The sequence below is a fragment of the Pollicipes pollicipes genome, unplaced genomic scaffold, assembly GCF_011947565.3.
Source record: "Pollicipes pollicipes isolate AB1234 unplaced genomic scaffold, Ppol_2.1 Scaffold_4740;HRSCAF=5597_pilon_pilon_pilon, whole genome shotgun sequence".
In the NCBI taxonomy this organism is placed as follows: Eukaryota; Metazoa; Arthropoda; class Thecostraca; order Pollicipedomorpha; family Pollicipedidae; genus Pollicipes; species Pollicipes pollicipes.
This window is the reverse complement of record NW_023596545.1, coordinates 19,781,800-19,807,727: the sequence shown is the minus strand read 5'-3', so window position 1 is coordinate 19,807,727 and position 25,928 is coordinate 19,781,800. Positions and strand designations below refer to the sequence as shown.

Below are 25,928 nucleotides of genomic sequence, written 5' to 3'. Positions count from 1 at the left end.
CGTGCCTCTCATAACACGGTCAGCAATACGCACACGTATGCAGCCTACACAGATACCAGGTGTAACTAACCGTACGCCGGCTACAACAGGCATAGCCAGCTCGATGACACCGGCAAAAACCACAGCAGGTACAGCCGGCCATAAGCGTACCTCACACGCCACGCAGTAAGGAGGCGCACTTCAAGCGAGGACGTGGACCACAAGCGGCACATCCAGGCGGCTACAGTCCTGCACCAGCCTGCCTTGCTTACTGGGCACACGCGTTGACCTACAAAGATGCCTCCCAGAATCACTTGTAATTCGCAAATAGGAGAATCACGTGAAGAGTGATCGCATACAGTGATGTGTGGAACCAGCCCAGGCACAAGCACAAGCTATTTGGACTTGAGTAATCGACGTGAAGCGTATCACATGAGTCAGAAAAAAAACATCAGCCGCACAAACCTTCCGACCTGAAAAGGCAACGATAGTTTCCGTTCGACTCTGACAGCCAGCAGCAGCGTCATATACCGGCAAACCTCAGCGGTGTGCATTTGCAGCGGGCACCTGGAAATCCGGTCACGCCCACGAGCAAGCGGAGGAGGCCATTGGGATTCCGCCGACAAAGTGTCCCTCAACCTTTGGCTCGAGCTCACTGAGCTGTTCGTCTTTCGATGACGGCGCGCCCTCAAAGTTCCCGTTGGTTTTGGATCCGAACACGAATGCACGGTGGAGCCAGTCGCACTTCACCACAGACCGATGGAACCGGCTTACGGCGTCTCAGCAAGTTCGCTGACTGACAGATAGGTGGGGTCTGCCAGCTAACCAGCTGGTTGCTACGTAGTCTCGGGTGTCACGGTGAGACAGGTACAATGCTGTCGGCAGATCGATTTATTTCCACAACAATTTTTGGTCACGGTGTAAGCTGCATCATCTTAAAACGCGAGACAAAGGGATCTGAGCTGGTTATGTGTGTGCCCGCAGCGGTCAGACACTACTGAGTTGGTGATGTACGTGTCCGCAGCGGCCAGACACTACTGAGCTAGTGATATGTGTGTCCGCAGCGGTCAGACACTACTGAGCTAGTGATGTATGTGCCCGGAGCGCCCCACTCACCGCTCCGCCTTCCAGCACAAGTCTCGTCCAGCAGCCGTGCCCCGCGAGAACCCCCGCGATCCAACCATATCCCTTGGCGGCCCCGTCCCTTCCAATGGCTCTTGAAGAACTCTGAGTGGCCGTATTTTGCACCAATGACTCCCGAAGAATCTCGGTGGCCGCGCCGCGTGCCACGGCGGCGTCCCGCATCCTCGGCGGTTGTATCCCGTAGCCTCGGTGTCTGTATCCCGTACCCCAGCAACAGGGCTCCGCGTCTCCAGTAGCAGCGTCCCTTGCCAACGTACCCCCAGCGGCAGCGACCCGTACCTCAGCAGCAGCAATCCGTAACCTCCCGCACCCCAGCAGTAGCGACCCGCACCCCCAGCAGGAGCGACCCGTGGCCCCAGCAGGAGGGACCCGCAGCCCCAGCAACAGCGTCCCGTACTCCCAGCAGCAGCGACCGGTAACTCCAGCAGCAGTGACCCACACCCCCAGCAGCAGCGACCCGTAACCCCAGCAACAGCGTCCCGTACTCCCAGCAGCAGCGAACCGGTAACTCCAGCAGCAGCGACCCACACCCCCAGCAGCGGCGACCGGTACCCTAGGCGGTGGCAACCGGCACACTGGCATTACCCGTTGCCCAGGCGGTCGATGCCTGTACCTTGAGGTCGCGGTGCACGACGCCCTGCTCGTGCATGAAGTCGACGGCGGCCAGCACTTGTCGGATTAGATTAGAGGCGTCCTTCTCCGTGTACGAGCCCTTCTCGACGATCCGGTCAAACAGCTCACCGCCAGTGACGCTGCAACGACAGCACGCCGGCCGGTCAGTACACTGGCCGCGGCCGCGGAGCACGGAGGAGCACGCACGGCCACGGCGAGCACGGCGCAAAAGGACAACACACCGGCCGATCGGTACACTGGCCGCGGAGCACGAAGGAGCACACAGGGTCCCAGCGGGCACGGCGCAGAACAACACACCGGCCGGCCAGGACACTGGTCGCGGCCGTGGAACACAGAGGAGCACACAGGGCCCGGCGAACACGGCGCAACGGCGAGCGCACGGCATGCAGCAGCCAGCACGGCATGCACGGCATGCAGCAGCGAGCGCGATCCCGCCAGCACGGCATGCGGTGGCGAGCGCGTCGGGCGCTGGCTCCGGTCGTGCCCAGTGCGGAACAGCGCATAGCGGGACCAAGTGAGTCGCGCACGTTTACCGGAGACGGAGCGCAGACACGCTCTCCCCCGAGCCGAACGGACGGGCTCTAGGTGCCCTCCCCACTGGCGCCCGGCGGTCCGGCTCTCACAGATTACAGCCCAACAATCGGAAAGGCCTGGGCAGAGGCATCCCGCACTGATGGCCGGCGCTTTCAGGCAATTTCTGTTTTTTTTTCAAATGGAAGACGGACGGTGAGGTTCAGTTCTACGCCATTGTCCCCTTTCTTTTTCCTTTTTGCGTTGGCCATTCCTTTTGAATAACACCAAAAATATTCTTGATTATGATAAAATCATTTCAAAAAGGCAAATGCGGCATAAGTAAATTTCGCTACCTACGTAGGGTCGGTGATCAAAACCCAACGAGAAACGCGACGGGAAGAAAGCCTGGCCGGGTGAGTGGCTGCCGGCCCAGGCGCCGCTCCCCGCCGCCCGGCTGCCGATCACGGCGCCGCTCCCCGCCGCCCGGCTGCCGATCACGGCGCTGCTCCTCGCCGCCCGGCTACCGATCACGGCGCCGCTCCCCGCCGCCCGGCTGCCGGCCCAGGCACCGCTCCCCGCAGCCCGGCTGCCGAGCACGGCGCCATGCAGATGAGCGCGCCGCCACGCTAAGCCCTGCACGAGCCCTCCATCAGGAGGGCCAAACGTAACCCCAACTAAACCTGAGCACACCGCGCCGCCTGAAAGGCGAACACGGCTTCGGCCCGCGGACCGTAAGCCGGCCGCATTGTCCGTGCAGGACGGTGCGGGCGCGGCTAAACTGAGCGAGCCGCGGTGTTTGGAGGGGTGGAGGAGAGGAGGGGAGGGAAGGGGCGCAGACGCCGGCGGCCGTCTGATAGCCGGGCAGACCACACGTCCTATGGACGATGGTGGCGGTGCCGACGGCGGACGCCACCCTTCGGTGAGCCGGTCGAGGCCGACGAACAAACCCTGACGTCACTGCCACTCTAGCAGACAAGTTCTCCTCACAGATGCGCGGCGAGAGCGGTCCAGCGCCAGTCGCGGCTCTGACACTCAATGCGCTCTCAGCGGCGTGAGGCGTTGGAGCGCCGGCTTAGACGGCAGCGCCGCTCTGGCCCCAGACAGGCGACCGGTGCGGTCCGCCGGTGACGGCGGCGCCGCCCTGGCCCCAGACAGGCGACCGGTGCGGTCCGCGGGTGACGGCAGAGCCGCTTTGGCCCCAGACAGGCGACCGGTGCGGTCCGCCGGTGACGGCAGAGCCGCTCTGGCCTCGTACAGGCGACCAGTGCGGTCGGCCGGTGGCGGCGGCGCGTGCCATCAGGCCATGCTGGATGGATCACCTGCCGACGCCGGCCACTGCTCAGTCCGACTGCGGACGACGTGCGCCGAATGGCAGCTGGAGCATCCGGGTCGTTCCTGAGAGGTTCCGGGTTCGATGCTCGGACGCCGGCCATTCAGCGGCACTGACGCAACGGTCGGCGTCTGGGGTCGCCACGCCGCATGGGCACATCGACAGAATCACGAGCTGATACGTCATCATCCGACTGACGTCATCAGCTGCCACATACACAGCTGAGGCTTCTGTTATTATTTGTCCAAGTATCCGCAGTCCGTCGTTTCCCTCATTTGCTCCGTCCAGCAGAATAACAGGCCTGGCTCGGTTACGTATCCATGCCACACCATGTGCAAACGCTGTGAAGATCCTTGAGCCAACACGAGGGCAAATGGGACAATGTTGCCCCCTCCGTGGGCCCGGAAAAAAATGCTGGACTCATAATTGAGCGACCAGGGACACGAGTACAGGCATCGTCTGGCCGACTTTGGTCTGATGCCTGGCTAAAGAGCGTCACCTGACGCAGCCGGATGTGGTGCCCAGACTTTGGTCTGATGCCGGCTAAAGAGCGTCACCTGACGCAGCCGGATGTGGTGCCCAGACTTTGGTCTGATGCTGGCTAAAGAGTGTCACCTGACGCAGCCGGATGTGGTGCCCAGACTTTGGTCTGATGCTGGCTAAAGAGTGTCACCTGACGCAGCCGGATGTGGCGCCCAGACTTTGGTCTGATGCTGGCTAAAGAGCGTCACCTGACGCAGCCGGATGTGGTGCCCAGAGCACTGGACGGCTGGTATAAGTCCTGCAGTCATTTCTGGAAAACAAGGACGGACGATGCTATCCAGTGAACCGGAACTGGAGGAAGCCATTCAGTGAACCGGAACCGGAGGAGCCCATCCAGTTAACACGCATCAAGTTCGTCTTGGCGAATATTCCAACCAATTTCACAGATGCGAACCATTCGAATTGGTCCACGCAGTTCTGGCTGCTTTTCCCTGCTAAACATTCATCCCAAACGCAACAATGCTTATCATCGGTTCTTCCCGACTGCTTTATCGATTCGGAAATGTTCCAACAGCGAAAACGGCGTTCTCTAACTGCCGGCCTTCGACGTCCATCTCGTCAGTCGTTCCAACTCACGAGCCCCGACCATCGCTGTCGACCGTCGCTACCGATCGGCCCATTTCGTCCGCCAGCCGCTGCCGGCAGCCGCTGCGGGCGCGGCGCGGCGCGGCGCGGCGCGGCGCCGGGTCCAGCCCTCCGAGCGCGCCGCGGGCCGAGGGGTCAGACCGGCCGCCGGGGCTAGCGGCACGCTGGCGCTCGCTGGAGACGCACGGCAGACGTGGCTGGAGCCAGCCGAGGGCCGGCGGGAGGAGCCAGCGCCGCCGACCGCCGACCGCCGGTCGCCTACGTCCAGATGGACGGATACCCATGTAGATGGGGGCGGGGCGGCGCACGCCGGGACCGGCAACACATAAAGACACGGGTGGGGCCGACCGAGCGTCGTCCGGTGGCTGCGGCCACCGCAGATCGATGGCCACATGTGCGACAAAAAGACGTCAGACAATAGCGGACGAGTTGCCGTGGAGGGCCTCGAACAAAAAAGGATTATGAAGCTCCTCACTGCATAGCGTTTTAAGCAGCCCCGAGAATAGGCGAGATATTCAGACAAAGGCAACATATGAGGACGGCGACTTATTTTTTACTCTGATGACTATAAAAACGCCAACAAAACGCAGAAGGAACACGCAGCCTTTGTCACATTCCGTCTGTAGAAGGCAATGCAAACGGTATGAGCTTGAAAGATAATACGCAAAAGACATTCATCCGTAGTGAAAAGCTGCCCGCGAAAGCGCTTACATCTGAGCTGACAGTTGCGAGCCCAAAGTGAAGCCGTGCAACGTCGCACAGGAGAGACCGCTGACAAATGCTACAGGCGACTCAGCTCAGACCATGGTTTGACTACAGAATCGTGTTCTGGGCGGAGATGACTCCGCGTTGCCCCGATTTGGTTATCAGTTCCTCGGTTGATCACTTGTGCCTAAGGGCTAGCAAACTGCACAGGGTCATGTAGCGCCCAAGCGACCCCCCCCCCCCCCCCACAAACCGAAAGGGAAAGCGCGTACCCAAGGACAAGCAAGAAGAGGTGCAATTTTCAAAACGGCACGGCAAGCTGCTTGCCTGAGTCATAGCGAAAACCATCAAAACTGACGACCTAGTCCCAACACTTTGCTCGCTTCCCAACCTCGCTTCCCACCGGCTCCGTGCATGGCATCGCACAAAACAGGTCAACTCTGAGTTAAAACATCAGCCAGCAAAGGCCCCGTGACCTTTTTGATTTTGTGTTCATAAAAGCCGAGGCCAGGCACTGTAGCTTAAAATATACCACATCCACGTCACGAGGAGGCGGAGTTGGCATATGGCTGCAAAAACCAACAGCCGGGCTAATCAATACGAGCAGCCAACCAAACCAAAAGGCCGCATTCAGTCTGCACTCTGCACCACGTGCCCGTCGGTGCACACTTCTCCCGGCACTCTGCACCTCATTCCCAGCAAACAAATCCCATCTGCCGGCACGCTAGACCCCACCCCCAGCGAACACAGCCGATGGGCCATATGGGCTTTTGCGTCGGTAACAGCCGCGCCACGCCGATCCGCCATCAACCTCCTGGCCTGGTTGGGTCACATGGTCCACCCCCTGTCCCGGCCGGCTCGCATGGTCCACCTCCTGGCCCGGCCGGTTCTCATGGTCCACCCCCTGTCCCGGCCGGCTCTCGGTCCACCCCTGGCCCGGCCGGCTCGCATGATTCCCCGAGTGTACAACATTCGGGCCGGCAGCGTCCCGACAGTCGCTATGCAGTCACGCAGCTCCGCAGCAGGGACAGCCGGCCCGGCCCGAGCGAGCTCCCGCAGCTCCACAGCAGGGACAGTCGGCCCGGCCCGAGCGAGCTCCCGCAGCTCCGCAGCAGAGACAGTCGGCCCGGCCCGAGCGAGCTTCCGCAGCTTCACAGCAAGGACAGTCAGCCCGGCCCGAGCGAGCTTCCGCAGCCCCTGCAGCGAGGACAGTCAATCCCTGCAGTAGGGACAGTCAGTCCCTGCAGCAGGGACGGCCAGCCGGGCCCGAGCGCGCGGCCAACAAGACCACGGCGGCACGGCTCTGTCGGATCGCAGCGAACGAATCCCTGCCGAGCGCGCTATCTGGAGAACGGCACCGATCGGTGCGATTGAAGATGATTCCTCAGGGTGGGCAGATTCAATTTAGGGGCTCTTAAAGCTCCAGTATTTATGACGCCACAAATGTTTGATCAGGTTTAATGCAAAATATGACTTTGCGCGATACGTGCAATCCAATTTCTAGCAATCCATTTCCATGCAAAATGCATAGCAACCAATGTAGCCCTCGACCAGCGAACTAACTAGCTCTGGAGCGGTTGCATGGACTACGTTGCGCCTATCCTCAACAAATGCATGGGCTCGTCCGACATATCTCGAAACTCTGAAAGTATTCCATTCTTGTAACGCTGGCAGTTTCTCTTCCTGGCAGTTTGTCTTCTGGCAGCTGGCAGTTTGTCTTCCCGTAAGAAGGAGGACGTGAAGGTGTCTTCAAGGTGTGGCCGCGGCTGCAGAGACCCGTCCACCGTAACAGCGGCGGCCAGCGTATGCTTTTGAGGCGCACGGCGGCAACGGCGGGCCGGCCCGTTTCAGCAATGTGTTCTCTCAGGAGCCGTGGGTATTCTGACGTCGCGCGGCACAAATACCAATGGCGTCGTTCCCACAAGCTGAGGCGCTGAAAAGGGAGCCAGTGAGGGAACGCCGAACCCCATCCGCCATTCAGACTTACAGCATCTTGCAGGGGAAAGATGGGGGCTGCGAAGCCGATGCTCAGGCGCGGGCCCGAAGGGGAACAGGACGGAGCCAGTGTATCTTTCAAAGCCAAGACCCCTATTCGCGGTCTACTCCCAGCATAGGAACTGGAGCCGGTCCCGTTTCCGATCCTCACCCAATACGGGATCAGAGTTCACCCTTCGATCCGAACTCACTCGAGTCCACTCCTTGATCCTACAGTCCACTCCTTGATCCCCACTCCCACAGCATCCGTGACGCTCCATCGCCGGCAGTGGCTGATACGGAAGCTGGAGAGAGTTCCATGCTATGCGCAGCGGGGAGCGGGGAGGCCCGACACGGAAGCTGGAGAGAGTTCCATGCTGTCCGGAGCGGGGAGCGGGGAGGCCCGGCACGGAAGCTGGAGAGAGTTCCATGCTGTCCGGAGCGGAGAGGCTCGACACAGAAGGGGCGGGGCGGCCAGAACTAACGAGCGGCGGCGGATGATCCGGCTCCGGTCGGCGGCGCCATCGAGCCGGGCCAGCGCCGCCTCCTCCCCCTGCCCGGCCCGCATCAGCGCCGCCTCCTCCCCCTGCCCGGCCCGCATCAGCGCCGCCTCCTCCCCCTGCCCGGCCCGCATCAGCACCGTCTTCTCCTCCTGCCCGGCCCGCACCAGCGCCACCTCCTCCCCCTGCCCGGCCCGCACCAGCGCCGCCTCCTCCCCCTGCCCGGCCCGCATCATCGCCGCCTTCTCCCCCTGCCCGGCCCGCATCAGCGCCGCCTCCTCCCCCTGTCCGGCCCGCATCAGCGCAGGCGTCGTCCCGGCCAATCACGCCGACCGCGCCCTGATGTGGTCAGTCACGCCGAACGTGCCGTGATGTGGTCAGTCAAACCCACTGTGATTGATACGGCCAGTCACGCCGACCGTGGCGTGATACGGCCAGTCACGCCGACCGTGATTGATACGGCCAGTCACGCCGACCATGCCGTGATACGGCCAGTCACGCCAACCATGATTGACACGGCCAGTCACGCCGACGATGCCGTGATACGGCCAGTCACGCCGACCATGCCGTGATACGGCCAGTCACGCCGACCGTGATTGATACGGCCAGTCACGCCGACCATGCCGTGATACGGCCAGTCACGCCAACCGTGATTGATACGGCCAGTCACGCCGACCATGCCGTGATACGGCCAGTCACGCCGACCGTGACTGATACGGCCAGTCACGACCACCGTGGCATAATAGCTGTTGTTGATTGGGGCTTTACAGCGTATCGCTTGCTATGGTCATTCTGCGCCCATGAGGCATTATCCGTTTGGCGTCGAGAATGCATTGCAAAACATCCTATTGCCCACATAAAAATGAAAAGCTTGCCTGCCCCAATGGCGACCTCGTCATCACCCACCACGCCACGGCAGCTTAGCGATGGCGCGCGTCGCCCGACATAATACAGACGTTCGTCACTGAAGGACTGACATGACTGAATGGCATGCTGATCTGCCAGGGGAGCACCACAGCGAGCACGCTGGCCTATCTCCGCCACGCAATGGAGGGAGCACCACAGCGAGCACACTGGCCTATCTCTCCCGCGGAACAGATAGCCGTGTGCTTTATGTGTATGCCCGTCGTGGAGCCTGCTGAGTGGAACTTCGCTGACCGTGGCGTGCTACGACACGGCCAGACGCGCCCGCCGTGGCGTGGCGTGGCGTGGCAAGTTTGGCGGGCCCTAACGCCGATGGCTGGCGGCGCCGCTGGGATGAACAGGCTGCGACGCGTGGGAAGGCCCTGTCGGCGGCCCGGCCGGGCCCCTGAAGTGGCGGCGTGACACGGCGGAATGGTGCAGAGTCGGCCGGCGCGGCCCAGCGCAGCACACCCACGTCACGCCCGTGGGCGCGGGCAATGTCGGCTCAACTCCGATCCCTGTTATGATACGGCGACCGCTGCTGAGGTAATATCGGATGTGTTGTCAGCGTCCGATAGCGGTGCCGGCGCGGACACGATGCCCAGCATGACACAGGGATACGGAGTGGGGGCTGCACCGCCCAAAGATAGCCTTGATGAAGTTTGATGCAGGGGCAGACGAAATTGCCTTTGCGAGTAAATTGAATTCGAGCCCGGGCGTCGGTGAGTGGGCCCCAGCTGTGTATCGGCGCTGTTGCCAGGCTAAACAACCGTGTAATTATGACGATTTCCAGCCAAAGTTTGACCAACAGCAGTGGCAGGTGCCGCTTCGTTGTGGATGCGGGACAAAAGTCCGACAACACAGTGGATGCCACAGCGAAAGGCCGTTTTCGCATTAATCCCATTAGAGCCGGCATCCAGATGACAAGGCTGGCATGCACGTCCGTCTCCCGTTCAGAGCAGCCCCGCCCCGCCTCGGTGGCCTGAACCCAGCGACCGCTTCGCTGGCTAGCGACGGCACACCAGGACACTGACTGGTGTGTTAGCCGCTGTAAACGCTCGGCAAGGGGCACAGGCCGATCGCGGACTGACGACCGGCAGAGGTCAGGTCAGGACCTGCTGAGGCGCTGTAGCGAGCGGTCGTGACAACTGACACAGCGCTCGCCACGGATTGCACGCGCCTGACTGCTCCACGAATGCACCCCCACACCCCACGCTCACGGGCTGCAAGGAGTGCACCGCCCGCCACGTCACTGATCAGTCATCAGCGATCAACGCAAACCAGTGCCAGTCCCGCACCCTGAAGTCACGCACGCCTCGGATGCAGCGCTGCAGCCCAAGCTTCTCAAGCTTCGTGAGCCGCTCTGCGGCGCGGCTGGACCACGTCAGACTCTGCTCCGGTCAGCAGCTCTGTGACGCGGCTGGACCACGTCAGACCCTGCTCCGGTCAGCAGCTCTGTGACGCAGCTGGACCACGTCAGACTCTGCTCCGGTCAGCAGCTCTGTGACGCGGCTGGACCACGTCAGACTCTGCTCCGGTCAGCAGCTCTGTGACGCGGCTGGACCACGTCAGACTCTGCTCCGGTCAGCAGCTCTGCGGCGCGGCTGGACTACGTCAGACTCTGCTCCGGTCAGCAGCTCTGTGGCGCGGCTGGACCACGTCAGACTCTGCTCCGGTCAGCAGCTCTGTGACGCGGCTGGACCACGTCAGACTCTGCTCCGGTCAGCAGCTCCGTGACGCGGCTGGACCACGTCAGACTCTGCTCCGGTCAGCAGCTCCGTGACGCGGCTGGACCACGTCAGACCCTGCTCTGGCGGGAGCACGCCGGGCGCCTGACCCACGCCGGGCGCCTGACCCACGCCGCCATGCCGTCACGTCTCGGCAGGACCGCGCCGGGATCGGCCGCGTCGAGTGGTCTCTCTGGTGGCCACCGTACCCACCACCGGTCCCAACAGCGCCAATGGGCAGACGCACATCGCCGAGGACCCTGCTATCTATCCGCCGACGTCACAGTGCTCTGTTACCATTCCGGTGAGTGCATTCATCCGACTGAGGCTTGCTCAGGCCACCAATTAGCAAACACATATGAGTTGCGCATACCATACCTTTACCTTCCTCCAGTGAGCAGGCATCTGCTATGAACCAGCTTACCGAACACAACCGCTCGCATATATTCCAGACGGGCCCACTGCCATCAGCTGAGCACTCACTGAGCAAGGCCGATGGCTGGGGCTAAGTGGGCAGTTCGTGATACACTTGCGTAATTCGGGAAAAGTGCAGTTTGGCCAAAGGTCACGCTCAGGTGTTCAACTGAATGTGGCCCCGGCCACCCACTGGCCGTCTGATGAGACGTCAAAGCGTCGACTCATATTCACATGAAGCCCACTCGCATCACCTATTTTTCTAGCACAAAAAAACATCGGGACAGTGTGGCGTTACCAACGGCGTACCCACGGCCTCCACGGCAGCCCACTCTAGCGCCGCCCCCGGGACTCGGCGGCCGGACCGCGGCCGTGGTGTCCACGTCTCGGCGGCCCCAGTCTGGCTGGGGAGGTACCGGCGGCGCGTCCCCGGCCGGGCCTGTCGTGACCTCCATTCGCATCACGGACGGCGCGGCGGCGGGGCTCAGTGCCGCCACCTGACCTCGTTAGGGCGGCCACGTGCGGAGGCGCCCCGCCGATCCGTCACAACGGCGCGCCACACGCCCGCCGCCGGCGCGTCGCACCGCGCGTACCAACGGCTCCATCACCTGTCGCTAAGGGACCGGACGCTCCGCGGCCGGACCGGCGGCCGCCCGACAATACTGGCGTCATCAGACGGTCGCCAAGCGATCACCAGGCGGTCACCAGGCAGTCATCAAACGGTCATCAGACGGTCACCAAGCGATCACCAGGCGGTCACCAGGTGGTTATCAGGCAGTCATCAGGCGGTCATCAGGCGGTCACCAAGCGGTCATCAGACGGTCACCAAGCGGTCACCGAGGCGGTCACCAAGCGGTCACCAAGCAGTCACCAGGCGGTCACCAGGTGGTCATCGGGCAGTCATCAGTCGGTCATCAGACGGTCACTAAGTGGTCATCAGACGGTCACCAAGCAGTCACCGGGTGGTCACCAGGCGGTCACCTAGGCGGTCACCAGATAGTCATCAGATGGTCATCAGGCAGTCATCAGGCGGTCATCAGACGGTCACCAAGAGGTCACCAAGCAGTCACCAGGCAGTCACCGGGTGGTCATCGGGCACAGAGCCGGGGATCGGGCTCGATCTCCAATCAGTGGGCAGGACTGCTGGCCTATCAGCTGTCCGCACCGTGGTCAGCGCCTCACTGTTCGGTATTAGCACACCAAACTTAACGAGCTCGCCGGTATCGCCGCATCAGCCACGTCACGTCCTCTCCGCCTCGGCGCAGTAAGATTCCCGTAAGCTGTCAACGTGCGCTGGTTCGCCTCGCGCCGGGACTGTTGGGCAGCACGTTGCCGCCGCGGTGAAAGGCACGTCCGTGTTCCGGCGCGGAGACCAAGCCGCGCAGGCGGCGCTACGCCCAGTCACGCCACGGGCAGATGGGTCACGCCGCGTCAGGATTGCTCACGCCACTCGGCGACGGCGTGGGCAACAGCACACCGCCATCCCGACAGCCAGACCGTGCACTTCTGGCGCGGCTCCGGGGTCGGGCAGCCACGACTACGGCGTCGGTACTCGCAGCTTGACAAATCACGACCAAGCAGGTCAAGAGCTCACTGTAGATCGCGACTGCAGCTCGAGAGAGGCAACTACCAAAAGAAGCATGAGTTTGCACGGAGACCATGACGGAGCATCTCCTTAACAAAGGAGGAGAAGAGTCCTGTGCTGGATATTCGGTGGTGAAGTTGTGTTTTTGTCCAGTGGTCGCCACTCGCAGACTGCAGCCAGCAGCCACAGTCGCCTTGCTACGACCAACACCAGCGCCGTATGTTCCGGTGTGCGTCGCGCACGACTTGCGTAGCGCTCGCCGGGTCGTTTCAAACACGCACTTGCAGCGAAGACATCGTCAAGCTCAAAGCAGCGGCAGCTCTGACTCGGCTGCGGTATCCCACCGGTGGCGCGCACGGCTGCTGCGTCGCAACGGGAGCTTGCCGTGCCCGGTGCTGCAAAGTAACAGGAGCTTGCCGTGCCCGGGACTGCGAGCGCAGCGGAAGCAGACTGGTCAGTGCACTCAAGCCACGCGGCCGAGGCCACAGCCTGCATTTCTACAGACGCGCATCACTCTCGTTCAAAAACCAAGAAATTGTAGATCACTGGAAGGCTTCCGTTCCGTCCAAGCGTCCGTCCTGCTTTCTTATGATTGCCCTATTGCACTGCATAGGTGCGGTGGCGCAACATTATGTGCCAATAACCCAGCAGCTGTGCCTCGCCTCGAAGACGCACCGCCACCAGTACAAGGTGGGAAGTTAACTCGCACTACGTGAGTGCTATCAGCGCCTGTCAAGAGCGTCCCGTACAGCCTTCGCCCAACGGCGCGCTATCAGACCGTCCGACCAAACAGAGCGTTGAATTGGTTCGCCTCGTTAAAGGGGAGCTGACGCGTTTCAGATCTAACTTTAGCTGTACGCGTGCGTAAACAGAGAGCACGCGTCCGATTCGGACTGCACTGCCAGTTTCGCACAATACTTGTCAAGAGCTCAACGTATCCCGCTGACAGGGTTATTTTCACGCCATTCTTCCCGCAGAATTAAGACTTCTTGCTCAACAAGATAAAAAACTTTCTTCGACAAAATTCACTCCGGTTTTATCCACGCATCGCCAAAACAATTCTTCAGCAGAACGAAGCTGAAACACGCTGTGTGAATTGAAATCGAAATCAAAAACTCTACTTTTGCTAAGCAGCTGTTCGGAATATTCCAATCCATCGGCAACATCACCATGTTTTACGTATGGTCTCGAATTGATGGCTTTCCTGACCATAACTCAATACAACTAAGCCACAGAAAGACAAACTATCACACCATCAGCCTTGCGTTCGACTCCGAGCTGGGTCGTGGATTGGCTCACGAGCCGGTCGTTTTGGGGTGAGCCGCGAGCTGAGTCGGCTCGTTAGGAAAAATGCCACTTCGAGCCATTAGCTGAATCACAGCATTCGTACACTTGCATGACCTGAATCGTGGGCCGATCATTCCAACAATGTCATGCCAGCGCGACATTAACTCAAATTGCACTGATAGCACCAGAAAATACAGCACGCCCCGACACACTTGAGCTGGGACCGAATTCGATCTGTCTTTTTGAGAGCCGCGCGAGTCATGAGCCAAACAATGCAAGCGATGAGCTGAACTGGGTCCCAACATCTGTGAGCCGGTCCTGAGACGGCTAAAAAAATCGAGTCGAACACAGATGTGCTCACCACGTCAGAGATCCCGGGCTTGCGCCTGGGTTCCCCTCCCCCAGCACCGACCTTCCCTTGCTTCCGCCCACCGCCAGTCACGCTCTTGGGCCCGCTGATAGCAGCTAGATGTTTTTGTCAGGCAGCCGTGGCACGGGAGCAGAGACAAAGCATATCTGTTGACCTGGGCTCTGGAGGAGAAGACGTGCTCCACCGGGCGCTGGCAGCACCAAAGGACGTGCTCCACCGGCGCTTGGCAGCACCAAAGGACGTGCTCCACCGGGCGCTGGCAGCACCAAAGGCTTGCCGTAACGCACGCGTCAAATTTGTTGGTCCATCCCAGCTAAATGGCTAGACACATACCGCCGCAACGCGCCAAATAGCGCCGCTTACAGCATCGACCAGCTTGTCATGCCTGTAATCGAATCCAAATGAATTGTTTACTGTATGCCATGATAACACAGGGGCACTTACCAGCGGTAATGGCAGTCATAACTACCCCTGAGCGCTGACTGCATGGCATTTGTGACAGAGCCCGACTGTGGCCACCTGCCGCTGACACCTGCTAGACCTGCCGGCGATGGCGCCCGGCCTGCCCGCCTCTTGACCTCCGTCGGAACCCCGGCCAGCTTCGGCCAGAGCCCATTCCTCGGCGCCCTCCCATGTTTGCTGTAACTATGTGAGCCAAGAGAAAAGCTTTCCCATGTTTAGGACAGCGCGGGGACAAATCAGGCAGAGTGGTGCCGCCGGCAGTCACCGCCGCGATTACGCCCGGCCGGCCACCCATCTGCCAGGGGGAGCGGCCGGCGTGGAGGCGTCGGGCGGGCGCGCTCGCCGGAGCTGGGCGGCGCCCGGTGGCCGCGCTCGCCGGTGCTGGGCGGCGCCCGGTGGCCGCGCTCGCCGGTGCTGGGCGGCGCCCGGTGGCCGCGCTCGCCGGTGCGGTGGCACCGACCCAGCCCGGCGCGAGACGACACTCCGGAGGCCACGGCCCTTGACGACACGGCCGGGTCGCGGCCCGTACACACTGACTGGCGTCGATTCCCGGCGTCGGCTCGAGCCCCCACGACTCTGTCTGCAGTAAATCAGGCTCCGAGAGCTCCTTCGGTGCAGGGCTATTTAAACCTGAAGACCTCTTCCCATCAGTCGCCTCTGAGCGCACAAGTTATAGCAGTCGGTCACTTTGTGGTCCGGTAAACCCTATCGATGCGTCCGCTCGGTCTCATAACGACCATAGGGTCAGGATCTCTGGTCCGCTATCCCCTTGAGTCCCTCTGGCCTTACATCTACCGGCTAAACCCTGTCAGGTCCCTGTCAGGTCCCTGTCAGGTCCCTGGTCTGATGTGTCCCCGGGTCACTCTGGTCTAAAGTCCACTGGCTAGCCCCTGCCAAATCTCCAGTCCGTTGTGTGCTCGAGTCCCCCTGGTCTTACATCTACCGGCCAACCCCTGCCAGATTTCCGGTCCGTTGTGTCCTCGAGTCCCTCTGGTCTTACATCCACTGTCTAATCCTGGTATCAAAGGCTCCTCCGCCTGCTGCTCATTGGCCCCACTGAACCGGCACCGCCATTTCCGGCCCTAAGAACCCATCTGATTAGCCCTCGCATGGCCCCACACCAGCCACCGCCACCATCCGGCCTCCATCCCCTGCGAACGCCCACGGTGAAGGCCTCTGTTTATAGCCTGACATTTCGAGCCCATCTGAGGCGTACGCTCTGCATAAGCCTGGCAGCGGCGCCTTCGGCTTCATGGATCGCCGTACTCGCTATTCCAGCCAGGGCGGGGCGGCCCAGCTGGCGCGACGCCTGAGAGGGGGTAGCCAGACGGCACCACTCCCTCGGCGCCACCGTTGTGGCAGCCCGACTTGAACAGTTGCGCTGACGGCCGCGTCTCCGCGCCGACGGCGACCTAGAGAAAATCGCTGGAGAAAGTGAGCGCGCCGGCCCTTCAGCGCGGCCGCGGCCGCGGCCGCGCCGCGCCTCATTATCATAGACCACCGGTCGGCGCGCCGGCACGTGGGGCGAATCCAGCGCCGAATCCGGCGCCGAGAGCCCGGCAGGGTCCCCTGGAGCTGCGGCGCGACGCAGCGCCCGGCGCCGCGGCGCCTCGCTCCGCCGCTGGCGAGTCGGCTGCGTGGGCGGCGCGCCGGCTGGGTCGTGACCTCGGTCCAATTCGGCGGTCGGGCTGCCGGCCGCCGGCCGCCGAGCGCGACGACAACGGCGGCAACAATGGGGCCGGTGATAAACAGAGGGCGGTGCCGGCCGCCGCGATCGCCCGCGGCGCGCGCCGCGAGCGGCCGCCTATGGTAAACATCGGCACTGCCACCGCCGCACCGGCCGTGGGCCGGTCGTGGGCCGATAGTCGGCTTGTCGTGGACGGCGCTGGGCCGGCCGGGACTAAACCTGGCTCCGTGAGGCCCACGTGCAAGTGAGAGGCCCATGTGGGGCCCGAAATGGTGCACATGGGGCTGCGCGCCAACGGACTCTGGTGACCCAGGCTCCAGCGAAGAGTGCCGGAGCCAAGCGAGCGAACGCAATCGGCACGCGTAAGGCAGAGCGTCGATCCCCAGCGCACGATCGTCACCACTTCGGCCGCACCCAGCTTCTGACCAGATGCCGTAAGCCGGCGGCCAGTCTCCGGCAGGCTCCGCTCGGCTTCGGCGGGCGCCGGGGCACCCGTCTGGACGCCGCCGCTCTCTCGTCATGACGGCACGCCGTCCCAGAGGCGCGGCCGCTGTCGACGCGTGACCTGGCCCCGACAGAGCGGCGGCCGCCCCTCGGCACGCCCTCCCCGTGCGATGCAGACGGATATTGAAAACGTGACGCTGCCGGCAGCCGCCATGTTTGTCGGCCACGCCGCCGCCGCCGCCGCCGCCGCGGGCAGCGGACCGCATCCGAGGTTGCGGCGCCGGCGGCACAACAACACCCCGCGCGCAGGCAGCTGCGTCACGCGACGCCGGGCCTGGCGCCGGCGGCTATCGCACCCCGGCCGGGAATGCGCTGCTCGACCACTCCTTCAGCCGCAACTTTGTCGGCAAGAGCGTCACACGCTGACGGTGTCGGTGAACGGTGTCGCTCACGCTCTGACGCGGCGCAAACACAGAAGCGGCGGGCCGCGGGGCGAGCCGAGACGCCCGCAGCCTCACGCGTCACGCCAAATTGCCGCCGCCGACAGCCGAGCCCAGCCGGCGGTGGCCTCGGAGCGCAGCGGCCATACCCCACCGATGGCGACCGCGCGCGGCGGCTGGTCCGCTACACTTTCACTGGCGCTGGGGCGCGGTGGTGGTGGCGGCGGCGGCGGCGGTGGCAGCCTGGCCACAGCCGCCGCGTCGGCCAGGGCCAGCGCGTCGCCCGCCAATCGATGCATGGCCGAACGCAACCGGCGGTCTCGCGCGCGCACGACAGATGCTCGCGTTTGCATCATACATAAACATGGGTGCCGGGCAAGCGTGGCGTCACGGTGTGGCGACTCTGACCCACATCGGCGGGGGCGCGGCCATCAGTAGTCAGGGCCGCGGCGGCGGCGGTGGTGGCGGCGGCGGCGGTCGCGACCGGGCCGTGCGGGACAGGTGCAGGCGGCGCCTTCACGTGCGACCGTATCGACTGCCGGTCGGAAATAACCGCCGCCAGCCACTGCAGACGCGCCCGCGTCGAAGCCAACGCATCGACCGTGGTGTCGGCGCGCGGCCGCCGGCCGCTCGGTCTACTCACATCTCCATGACTAGGTACACCTTGTGCTTGTCCTCGTACGTCTCTAACAGGTTGACTATGTTCGGGTGACGTAGTCTGAAACGGCGATGGACCTCAGTTAGGTCTGGGCACTGGGCGGCCGAGCAGCGGTGGGCGGTGAGCAGCCCATGCCTTCACCGAAAGGCCAGCGTCGTTGGGGCAGTGGTGCCAAGCGTGTTGGGGCGTCGGTGCCAAGCGTAACGCACTCGGGGGGTCGAGTCGAGCGACAGGAAAAACGCCTCGGTCACAACGACCCGGCACTATTAACAGTCAGAAGAAACGGGTTCGCCGTCCAGCAATTCATCACCAGCTCGACTACCTCATTATCCCACCATCACACCCACGCAACCCTTGGACCTCGGCATTGTACTCGGCAACCTATGGCCTGCTGGACCACCTCATTATCCGCCGTCTCACCTCCGCAACACTTTGACTTCATTCTCTAACGAATCCTCCTTTCCTTTGAGCGCCTTTTTGTCGATGATTTTGATGGCGTACAGCTTGCCGGGGTCGCTTCGTTTCTCGGCCACCTTGACCTGTGAGAAGGCGCCGCTGAAAAACATAGCAGCTGTTAGCGGCGTGAGTGCGCGCGCGCGCGTGCGAGCCGAGGCGCTGGCCGGCCGGTGCGGCACTCAGCCCGCTGGTGCTGGTCAAGGACGGCCGGTGGGGGCTGGTCCGCCGCCGAGCCGCCGACCCGGGGCTCTGACGGCGGCGGGGTGGGCAGCGATTCCAGCCCACCCGAGCTGAGGGGGACAGCGGAAGACAGGCGGCCGGACACCGGTGACGGCGGCGGGGCGGATAGTGGTGCCGGTTCCAGCTGACGCAGGCCAGGCAGCGTGACCGCGCTCGCCGTCCTGTGGCTGGAGTGGACTTCAGCAAGCCAGTGCATGTTCCAGTCGGCCGTCCAGCCCGACCACGCCAGAGGCGGGGACGGGGCGGGACAGCCAGAGCCGGCGGCAGCTCTCGGTACCCGGCGGGACGTGGAGCCAGCAGGAGCGGGGACAGCGACACTGGACAGTAAGGGTCGCACGGCACAGCACAGCAGCGGCCAACCACGCTCGTCACATGATACGTGCCAAACTAGATGGAGCACGCACCATAGAACGCCACAACGGAAGGCGAGAAGACATACGTATAGGCGCGACCGCGCTTGAGATTACAGTAACTCACTCTCAAACACACCAGTCTTCTCCGTGGCGCTACGGCAAGTTTCGCGTGTCCACGGCATTGCGGTTGGTCGTGCCGAGCTCGGGCAAACATAATCGGGATGTTGAAAGTAACAGGTGCAGTCCGCACCCGCCGGCTGGGAATCCAATAACGCGCGCGTAGAACAAAGCCTCGGAGGAAAATCGCAGTCATATGTGACGGTACCAATTTCATAAGCGGACGCGATAAGCTCCCATGCCAACTGTGACGGCACTGGGCGCTCTATGTCACACTGTTTGAATGATGGCTTAGCTGGCAGAAGTCGTAATTTGAAGGGATATTGCGCCACTCTACAGCTTCCGTCGACTGCTCTCTCGTCTCAGTGAATCTGGACGATTTGCCAGAAATACACATCAACTAAACATAGGCTACAAATGCATAAAACAATTGGATTCTAGATGAGTTTGCACTGTTCTCACGTGCCGTTTCTTTTTGACCCATTGCGATAGCATTTAGGTAGCGGTAGCATCAAGTCTGTGGAGCATGCCTGGCGCGCTGGCTCGGTTGCCGTGTTCCCCGGTCGCATATCGCGACCGCCGCTCCAAGCTCACACCGGCCGGGATGGACCATAGTCCACTTATCGGCCCCAGGCCGGAGAGCTGCGCGTCAGATAAGCGCCACCAGAGCCGTACGCCTCCCGAACGGCATGGGCCCCGTCCCGGAGTGGCGACTCGTGCCAGGCGCCCTCCCCTCTCCGCCGTCATATCGCAGAGCAGCGGAGCGACCCGACTGTCAGCAGCATCGCTGAACGACGGGGCACGGAGGCCCTGCAGGCTACGAGCGCCCAGGGCCCATGGCAGCCGCCGGCGCGCGGCAGCAATGTTACAGTGATGGCTCTCCTGGGCCTCACTTCCGCCCGGTGCAGCAGACAAGTAGCAGGTGGTGCCAAGGCCTAATGGTAACACGACACCTCGGTTAATTTCAAAAACGGTTCTCGGCAGACATTACAGCGAGTGAGTCAGTCTCCATAAACTGGAAAAATGGCACCTCCAATGTGGGCTTTTCGCTCGCATCATCAGTAAAAAAAACACCATCACAGAAATTATATATATATATATATATATATATATATATATATATATATATATATATATATATATATATATGCTGGGACGGCCTGCATCGTAATAACGCAGCACAACACGGCACAAGTCATGTGCGACACGCAGTCAGTGGTGTACCACTGCCACATCTGGTTGTGCCCTTCAGGCCTTCTCGTGAACCTCACCACCTGTACGCAGCATGCGGACGGGCTCCGTGATGATGAATGATGGGGGTGTAGCTGTGGCAGCCACTAACCTTCAAAATCCCTCGGAGTCGATGGGGTGGGTGTATTCATGACACAAGGATGTATTTTAAGCTGTTGCCACGTGCTGACAATCTCACGGATGCCGGTTTAATAACTTGAATGCTGTGACGAGGGTGGAGGCATGCATTAATAACGCCGGTACCAAAGCGGCGCCTTCCAGCCGCCCATTCGCCCAAAGCCCGCGATCGCCAGATCCTGACATGTGTTGAGGTCTGCCAGATCGGAGATGATTTCCAGCGGCACATCTGTTTTAATCGCCCTTGCACGGTGGCTGAAACACTATCGACGATATCTGTACGACGGGCGATAGACTACGGATACAGCTTTTCGTTGTTTTGGGATTGCTCCAAACGTTTCGATGTGAGAGATGACGAAAACTGTTTGGCAAGCCAAGGGTGGATCTGAGACGATGGCAACGTCGCTACCAAACGCCACCGGCCGTGCACCTGGGTGGTAGTCAAACTCTCCGATTCTCTCCATCCCTTCGAACGAAGTGGACCAGTTCACTGGCACTCATGTCATGCTTCATTTTACTGACGACACACAACTGCCTGTCTGTGGCCGCACGAACCATCTTGTGGACAACTTCTGGCATTTGCAAGCCGCACTTATCTCGTTGACTAGTTAAATCCGCACAGAGCGAAACCTGACGCGGCAAAAGCTTGGAAACTCCATTCAAACGGATTTATATTACCTAGCCTGCAGGCTCTGCTTCGTTGCGTCCCTAAAAACACAACCAAAACTGAAATTAATGAAACCGGAGTAGACCAAAACGTTGGTCTCAACGTAGACAGGGACTTCACCTTTCAGCCACACATCGATCAAATGGTCTCTAAGTGTACACGTCCATCGATTGTCCCCGCCTACGTCGGTCGCCTCGAGCCACGCTCCGTACTGCCGCAAGCCGTAGGCGCCAGTCTCGTCGCCGTTTGTAGAGCGCGTTGGAGTACCGCAGATTTGCCGGCCTCAAAGACGGCTTACTTATCCAACAGCGTTTTAACAGACACAAGGGCGCACGACCGTATTTCACACGAGACATCCAGTCATCCTGTGAGCCCAAAATCGACCTACGCAATATCATCTGAGCCGGACCAACTCCGTCCCTGCACATGGGCAATTTGGCGCCAAATGCTGTGCACGTTCAGAACAATGCATCCTGGGTCAAGTCGGGAAACACCAGCTGCCAAGAGTAGGTCCGATGCGAGGAAACCTAGGCCCAGTGATCAACCAGCGCATGTCTTCAACTGCCTGCCGTTGGCCACGCAAAACACAAGGACGTGTTCCAGTTCCAAACGGACGTCAGAAACTCACAGTCCAGAGGAGAGGAGTGATTGTCCGTCATTTCTGTATCATGTGCAACTTTTGGAAGTGGGATGTTGGCTGCCTATTCCTCCTTCATCTGTTGTTTTACTCTCATTTTGACTTTGGCTTATAAAAAGCCAGGAACCCGTCGGGGACGACAACGCAGCAAACTCAACTGAACTGGTTTGAGCTGAAGTGAAATGAAATGAAAAATACAGTCCACATCTACTGCAGTCAGCCACCAGCTCGCCCGCATCAGCGAAAATCAGCTGTCGCTGACGGCTGTCCGACCGGCCGACCGAGCCAGACGCCAACGACAGGGGACGGCGCAGGGGCACTGACGTCATCAACGACCGACAGGGGACAGCGTAGGGCCCTGACGTCAGGACCCACCCAGCTGCGAGGGCCGAGGACCAGGCAGCGCTGAAGAGTCACGCACGCTGCGATGGACCCGTCTCCGATGGCCTCTGGTGGCGACTCTGCATGCAGACTCTCTCAACGGCAAAGCTTCTGTTCAGTCGCACCATGATAGCGTGCGACGCGAGCCATCTGGGTCAGCTCCCGACACCAGCCGACGACCGAGCCGAGTCGAGACGAAACACACCCGGACAAAGTGGAGCGGACAGGGAGGCGAAGCCGATCCGTCCTACATTTAACCGTGAACTAACGCGCCATGTGTTACACTTCAAAGTGACGCTCTGCTCAGCGCCTAAGCTGGATCAAAGTCCACTAAAAACAATCCAGCATATCCCTCTTGAAAAAACATTTTTAGTAGACTGAACAGGAAAAATAACACTGCGCGCGGCTCAGGCGTTCCTCCCTTCCGACAAAGTCGGAGTGCCGGCTTCCCCGCTTGAGTCGCTTCGACTGGAACCCGAGTTCCTCATTTGCATGTCACAGCGAGCGTCCCACTAATTTACCGAATCGCTCCAGAGCGCGCCGCGATTCGTCAACAGAATTGCCAAGGACAGACGTGCGAGCCCAACAGCAGCGGACGCCGCGCTCGTCAACAGGGCCGTCTCGCCGGCGGCGCTTCGCACCGCAGCGCCAGCGCCGCGGGTCCCACTCCGGCGCCGCCGTCCGCCGCAGCGCTGCGTACACACAAACCACGGGTCCCACTCCGGCGCCGCCGTCCGCCGCAGCGCTGCGTACACACAAACCACGGGTCCAACTCCGGCGCCGCCGTCCGCCGCAGCGCTGCGTACACAAACCACGGGTTCCACTCCGGCGCCGCCGTCCGCCGCAGCGCTGCGTACACACAAACCGAGGACGCTTGGCCGCGAGCTGAGGACGGCCATCGTTCAGCCGGCGGCGCCGCGATGGTCGCCGAGACAGGCAGCCAACGACGCCCCGAGGTCCGTGAGAGTTGCAGTTCTCCCGAGACACACGATGGGGGCAGTCAGCGACGCCCGGGGCCCGTCGGAGATGCAGTTTTGCCGGGATACGCGGCGAGGACAGCCAGCGACGCCCGGGGCCCGTCGGAGACGCAGTTTTGCCGGGATACACGGCGAGGACAGCCAGCGACGCCCGGGGCCCGTCACAGGGACACTCCTCCTGGTACAAGCGCAAGAGCCTGCTTGAGAATGATGCGTAACTGACTGAGCGTGACTTCCAGGCGAGTTCAGCCAGGTGGCCGCTCCGTCGTGTGTTGACCCGGACGGCGCGCGCCAGGCCGAAGATGGCGGGTCAGAGGTCACCACGGCCTGAGCGCTTCATCTCTCAGCCGAGCGAGAGCTGTACACGAAACCGGCCGACAGTTGAGTAATTGGAAAGCGGGCACGAGCCTGCTCTGGAGATCTTTCTCAAAGCGCGGGGCGGATGTCAGCATTTCGGCTTCGATGGGCAGTTACTGCCGTAAATATGGCTGCACGCGCCGACGGCAGGACGGGTAGCCACTACATATCCCGATTGTGAACAACGCATACTTGCCATCCATCATATTAAGCAGATTTCGGCCCCTTGGAGCGCCGGTGGGTGCTACACAGGCCATCACGAAGACCCTATGTTTCGGCCCCATGGAGCGACGGTGGGTGCTACACAGACCATCACGAAGACCCTATGTTTCGGCCCCATGGAGCGACGGTGGGTGCTACACAGACCATCACGAAGACCCTATGTTTCGGCCCCATGGAGCGACGGTGGGTGCTACACAGACCATCACGAAGACCCTATGTTTCGGCCCCATGGAGTGACGGTGGGTGCTACACAGACCATCACGAAGACCCTACGCCGCCAGCCAAAGCCGTAGACAGCACTGCCTCACTCCAGGTATAGTCTTCGTCGCCCTAGCGCTGGCTGATGGACGACCACACAACAGGTGATTAACAGGCCCTAACTAGATGCCCGCGACGCATCGCGGTTAGACTCTGGCGTTGTCGACGCGATGGATTTCACCTCGCCTACCACAAAACTAAAAACGTAAGTCCTCCCGGGTAACACAACTTTCATGAGTATTGAACGGAAAGGCCGATGGAATTATTCTACAAAAACATGAACTTTTGCGAACCAATTCGAAAATCGCAGCTCTGGCGTCAAAGCGGGCTTTCCAGTTCGACTAAAGCACGTCTAGATGCGCACGTGTACAGTTAAATTTAGAGGTCAAGGTTGGCAGTTTCCCTTTCAAATGCTATATACGTGGGGACACTGTGGAAACTGCTAACGCGGGCGCAACATGACCTTTGATATCGACGCGCCCTAAAATCCTAACTCATCATAATACGAACTGATAATGCCTCAATTCGGATGGACAACGGGTGATTGCACGATAGTGAACAGAAAAGTTGTACATGAAATCAACGCTAGAGGTCCCACTTTCATAGACAATCTCCTACCTTATCCCAGCATGGGGAACAGATACGAACCGAGGTGACCCGCACCGCCTTTTCGTGAAAAAGCGAGTTACAATTCAAACACAGAATTCAGCCAAATCTCAACAACGCCGGAGTTGGCGTGGCAGGCCGGCGCAGCAGCCCACTCTCGGCAGGTGGCAATCGCAGCAGCGCGGAGCACGACAATCGATACCGATGCGCACCGGTGGTACGGTAAACACCTCGACGAAAGCGGCGCACACAAAGAGTCACGAGCAACAAGCCGGCCGGGCACCAGTGCCAGTCGAGAAACGAAATGGGTGAAGGACAGCGAGCGATTGGAGAAAGGAGTCAGAGGCAGCGGCAGGTGGCAGGGGACGATGGGCCTTGGGGAAACGTCACAAATGTAAAATGTCAATAGCCCATGCTAGTGAGATGACTCGGGAGTCCTGAACACGCCGAGCAGTGCAAACGGAAGCTCCGAAACCACGCTGTAAGTGGACACATGCCATGCAAATGTGAAGCGTACAGCAAACACTACCAGGGGCAGCTCATATGAACTACATAAGACTGCGGGCATTGCGTGACACCACCGCTTCACCGAAATCTGGTCGCTGCACCTCTAGCTGCTGGTAATGCCAAGCTGCCAGTTTTTGGCTTCCCGCAAGTGCCCATTCAAGAACATAGTTAATTACCGGCGCACGATGAACGCAGCGCGCGAGTCCTTTACCGATGTATCCTTCTGTCCGTCCGGGTTCATACATCATTCATTACAACGGATGCACACAAAACATTGTCCGCAGGCGGATGCGCCCGCAAGTTCCGACACGCGGACATAAACAATGCACATGAATAAGCTAGAGGCGTGTGTACCTGCTGACACGTCACCTTTATGTCCGCCGCCGGGACCAGCGATGCTACAGTGCTGGTCTGGAAATCAATACGCTCTTCCGCCGCGTGAGTGTGGGCTCGCCCGCCGGCCAACACCGGCCAGCCGGCGGCGGGACGGACGCACGCCAGCGCCGTCTGACCGGCGCTAACGACAGCCCCAGGGACGGCGGCGAACGCCGCTCCTCGACAAACGACCGATGCGAGCCGCGTGACGGCGCAGCGAGGCGGCCGAAGCGGGACAGCGAGGCGGCCCACCCGGGACAGCGAGGCGGTTAACTCCGCGGCCTCCATCGGGTAGGAGACGGCTTGGAGCGAGAGCAGAGGACCATCGGATCTTCTCCCTTCCAGAAATGTACTATTGTGGCGCTATTGCGACAAATGGTGATCCACGTCCCAGCATCATCGCCCCGAGACTGTCTGCCGGGTGTGCCCATGGCGGTGGTGCCAGGCCGGAGGCCGACCATTCCGGGAAAGCATTGTGGCGGCGGCGTCTTTCAATCCGCCGGCCGGCACGTTAGAAGGGCCTCG

The 25,928-nt window shown here is 61.1% G+C and overlaps 1 protein-coding gene across 2 annotated transcripts in view; it reads right to left on the bottom strand.

Moving 5' to 3' along the window:
* Positions 1 to 18,437, bottom strand: part of LOC119098466 (calcium/calmodulin-dependent protein kinase type 1) — a gene marked incomplete at its 5' end in the record, with an annotated part of 38,873 nt that extends 20,436 nt beyond the window's left edge. For both annotated transcript variants that reach the window (XM_037221390.1, XM_037221389.1), the window contains 3 exon segments: positions 1,736 to 1,874; positions 17,868 to 17,942; positions 18,303 to 18,437. In XM_037221390.1, coding sequence (XP_037077285.1) covers positions 1,736 to 1,874; positions 17,868 to 17,942; positions 18,303 to 18,437 — 349 coding nt within the window.
* Between the last annotated feature and the right edge of the window lie 7,491 nt (positions 18,438 to 25,928).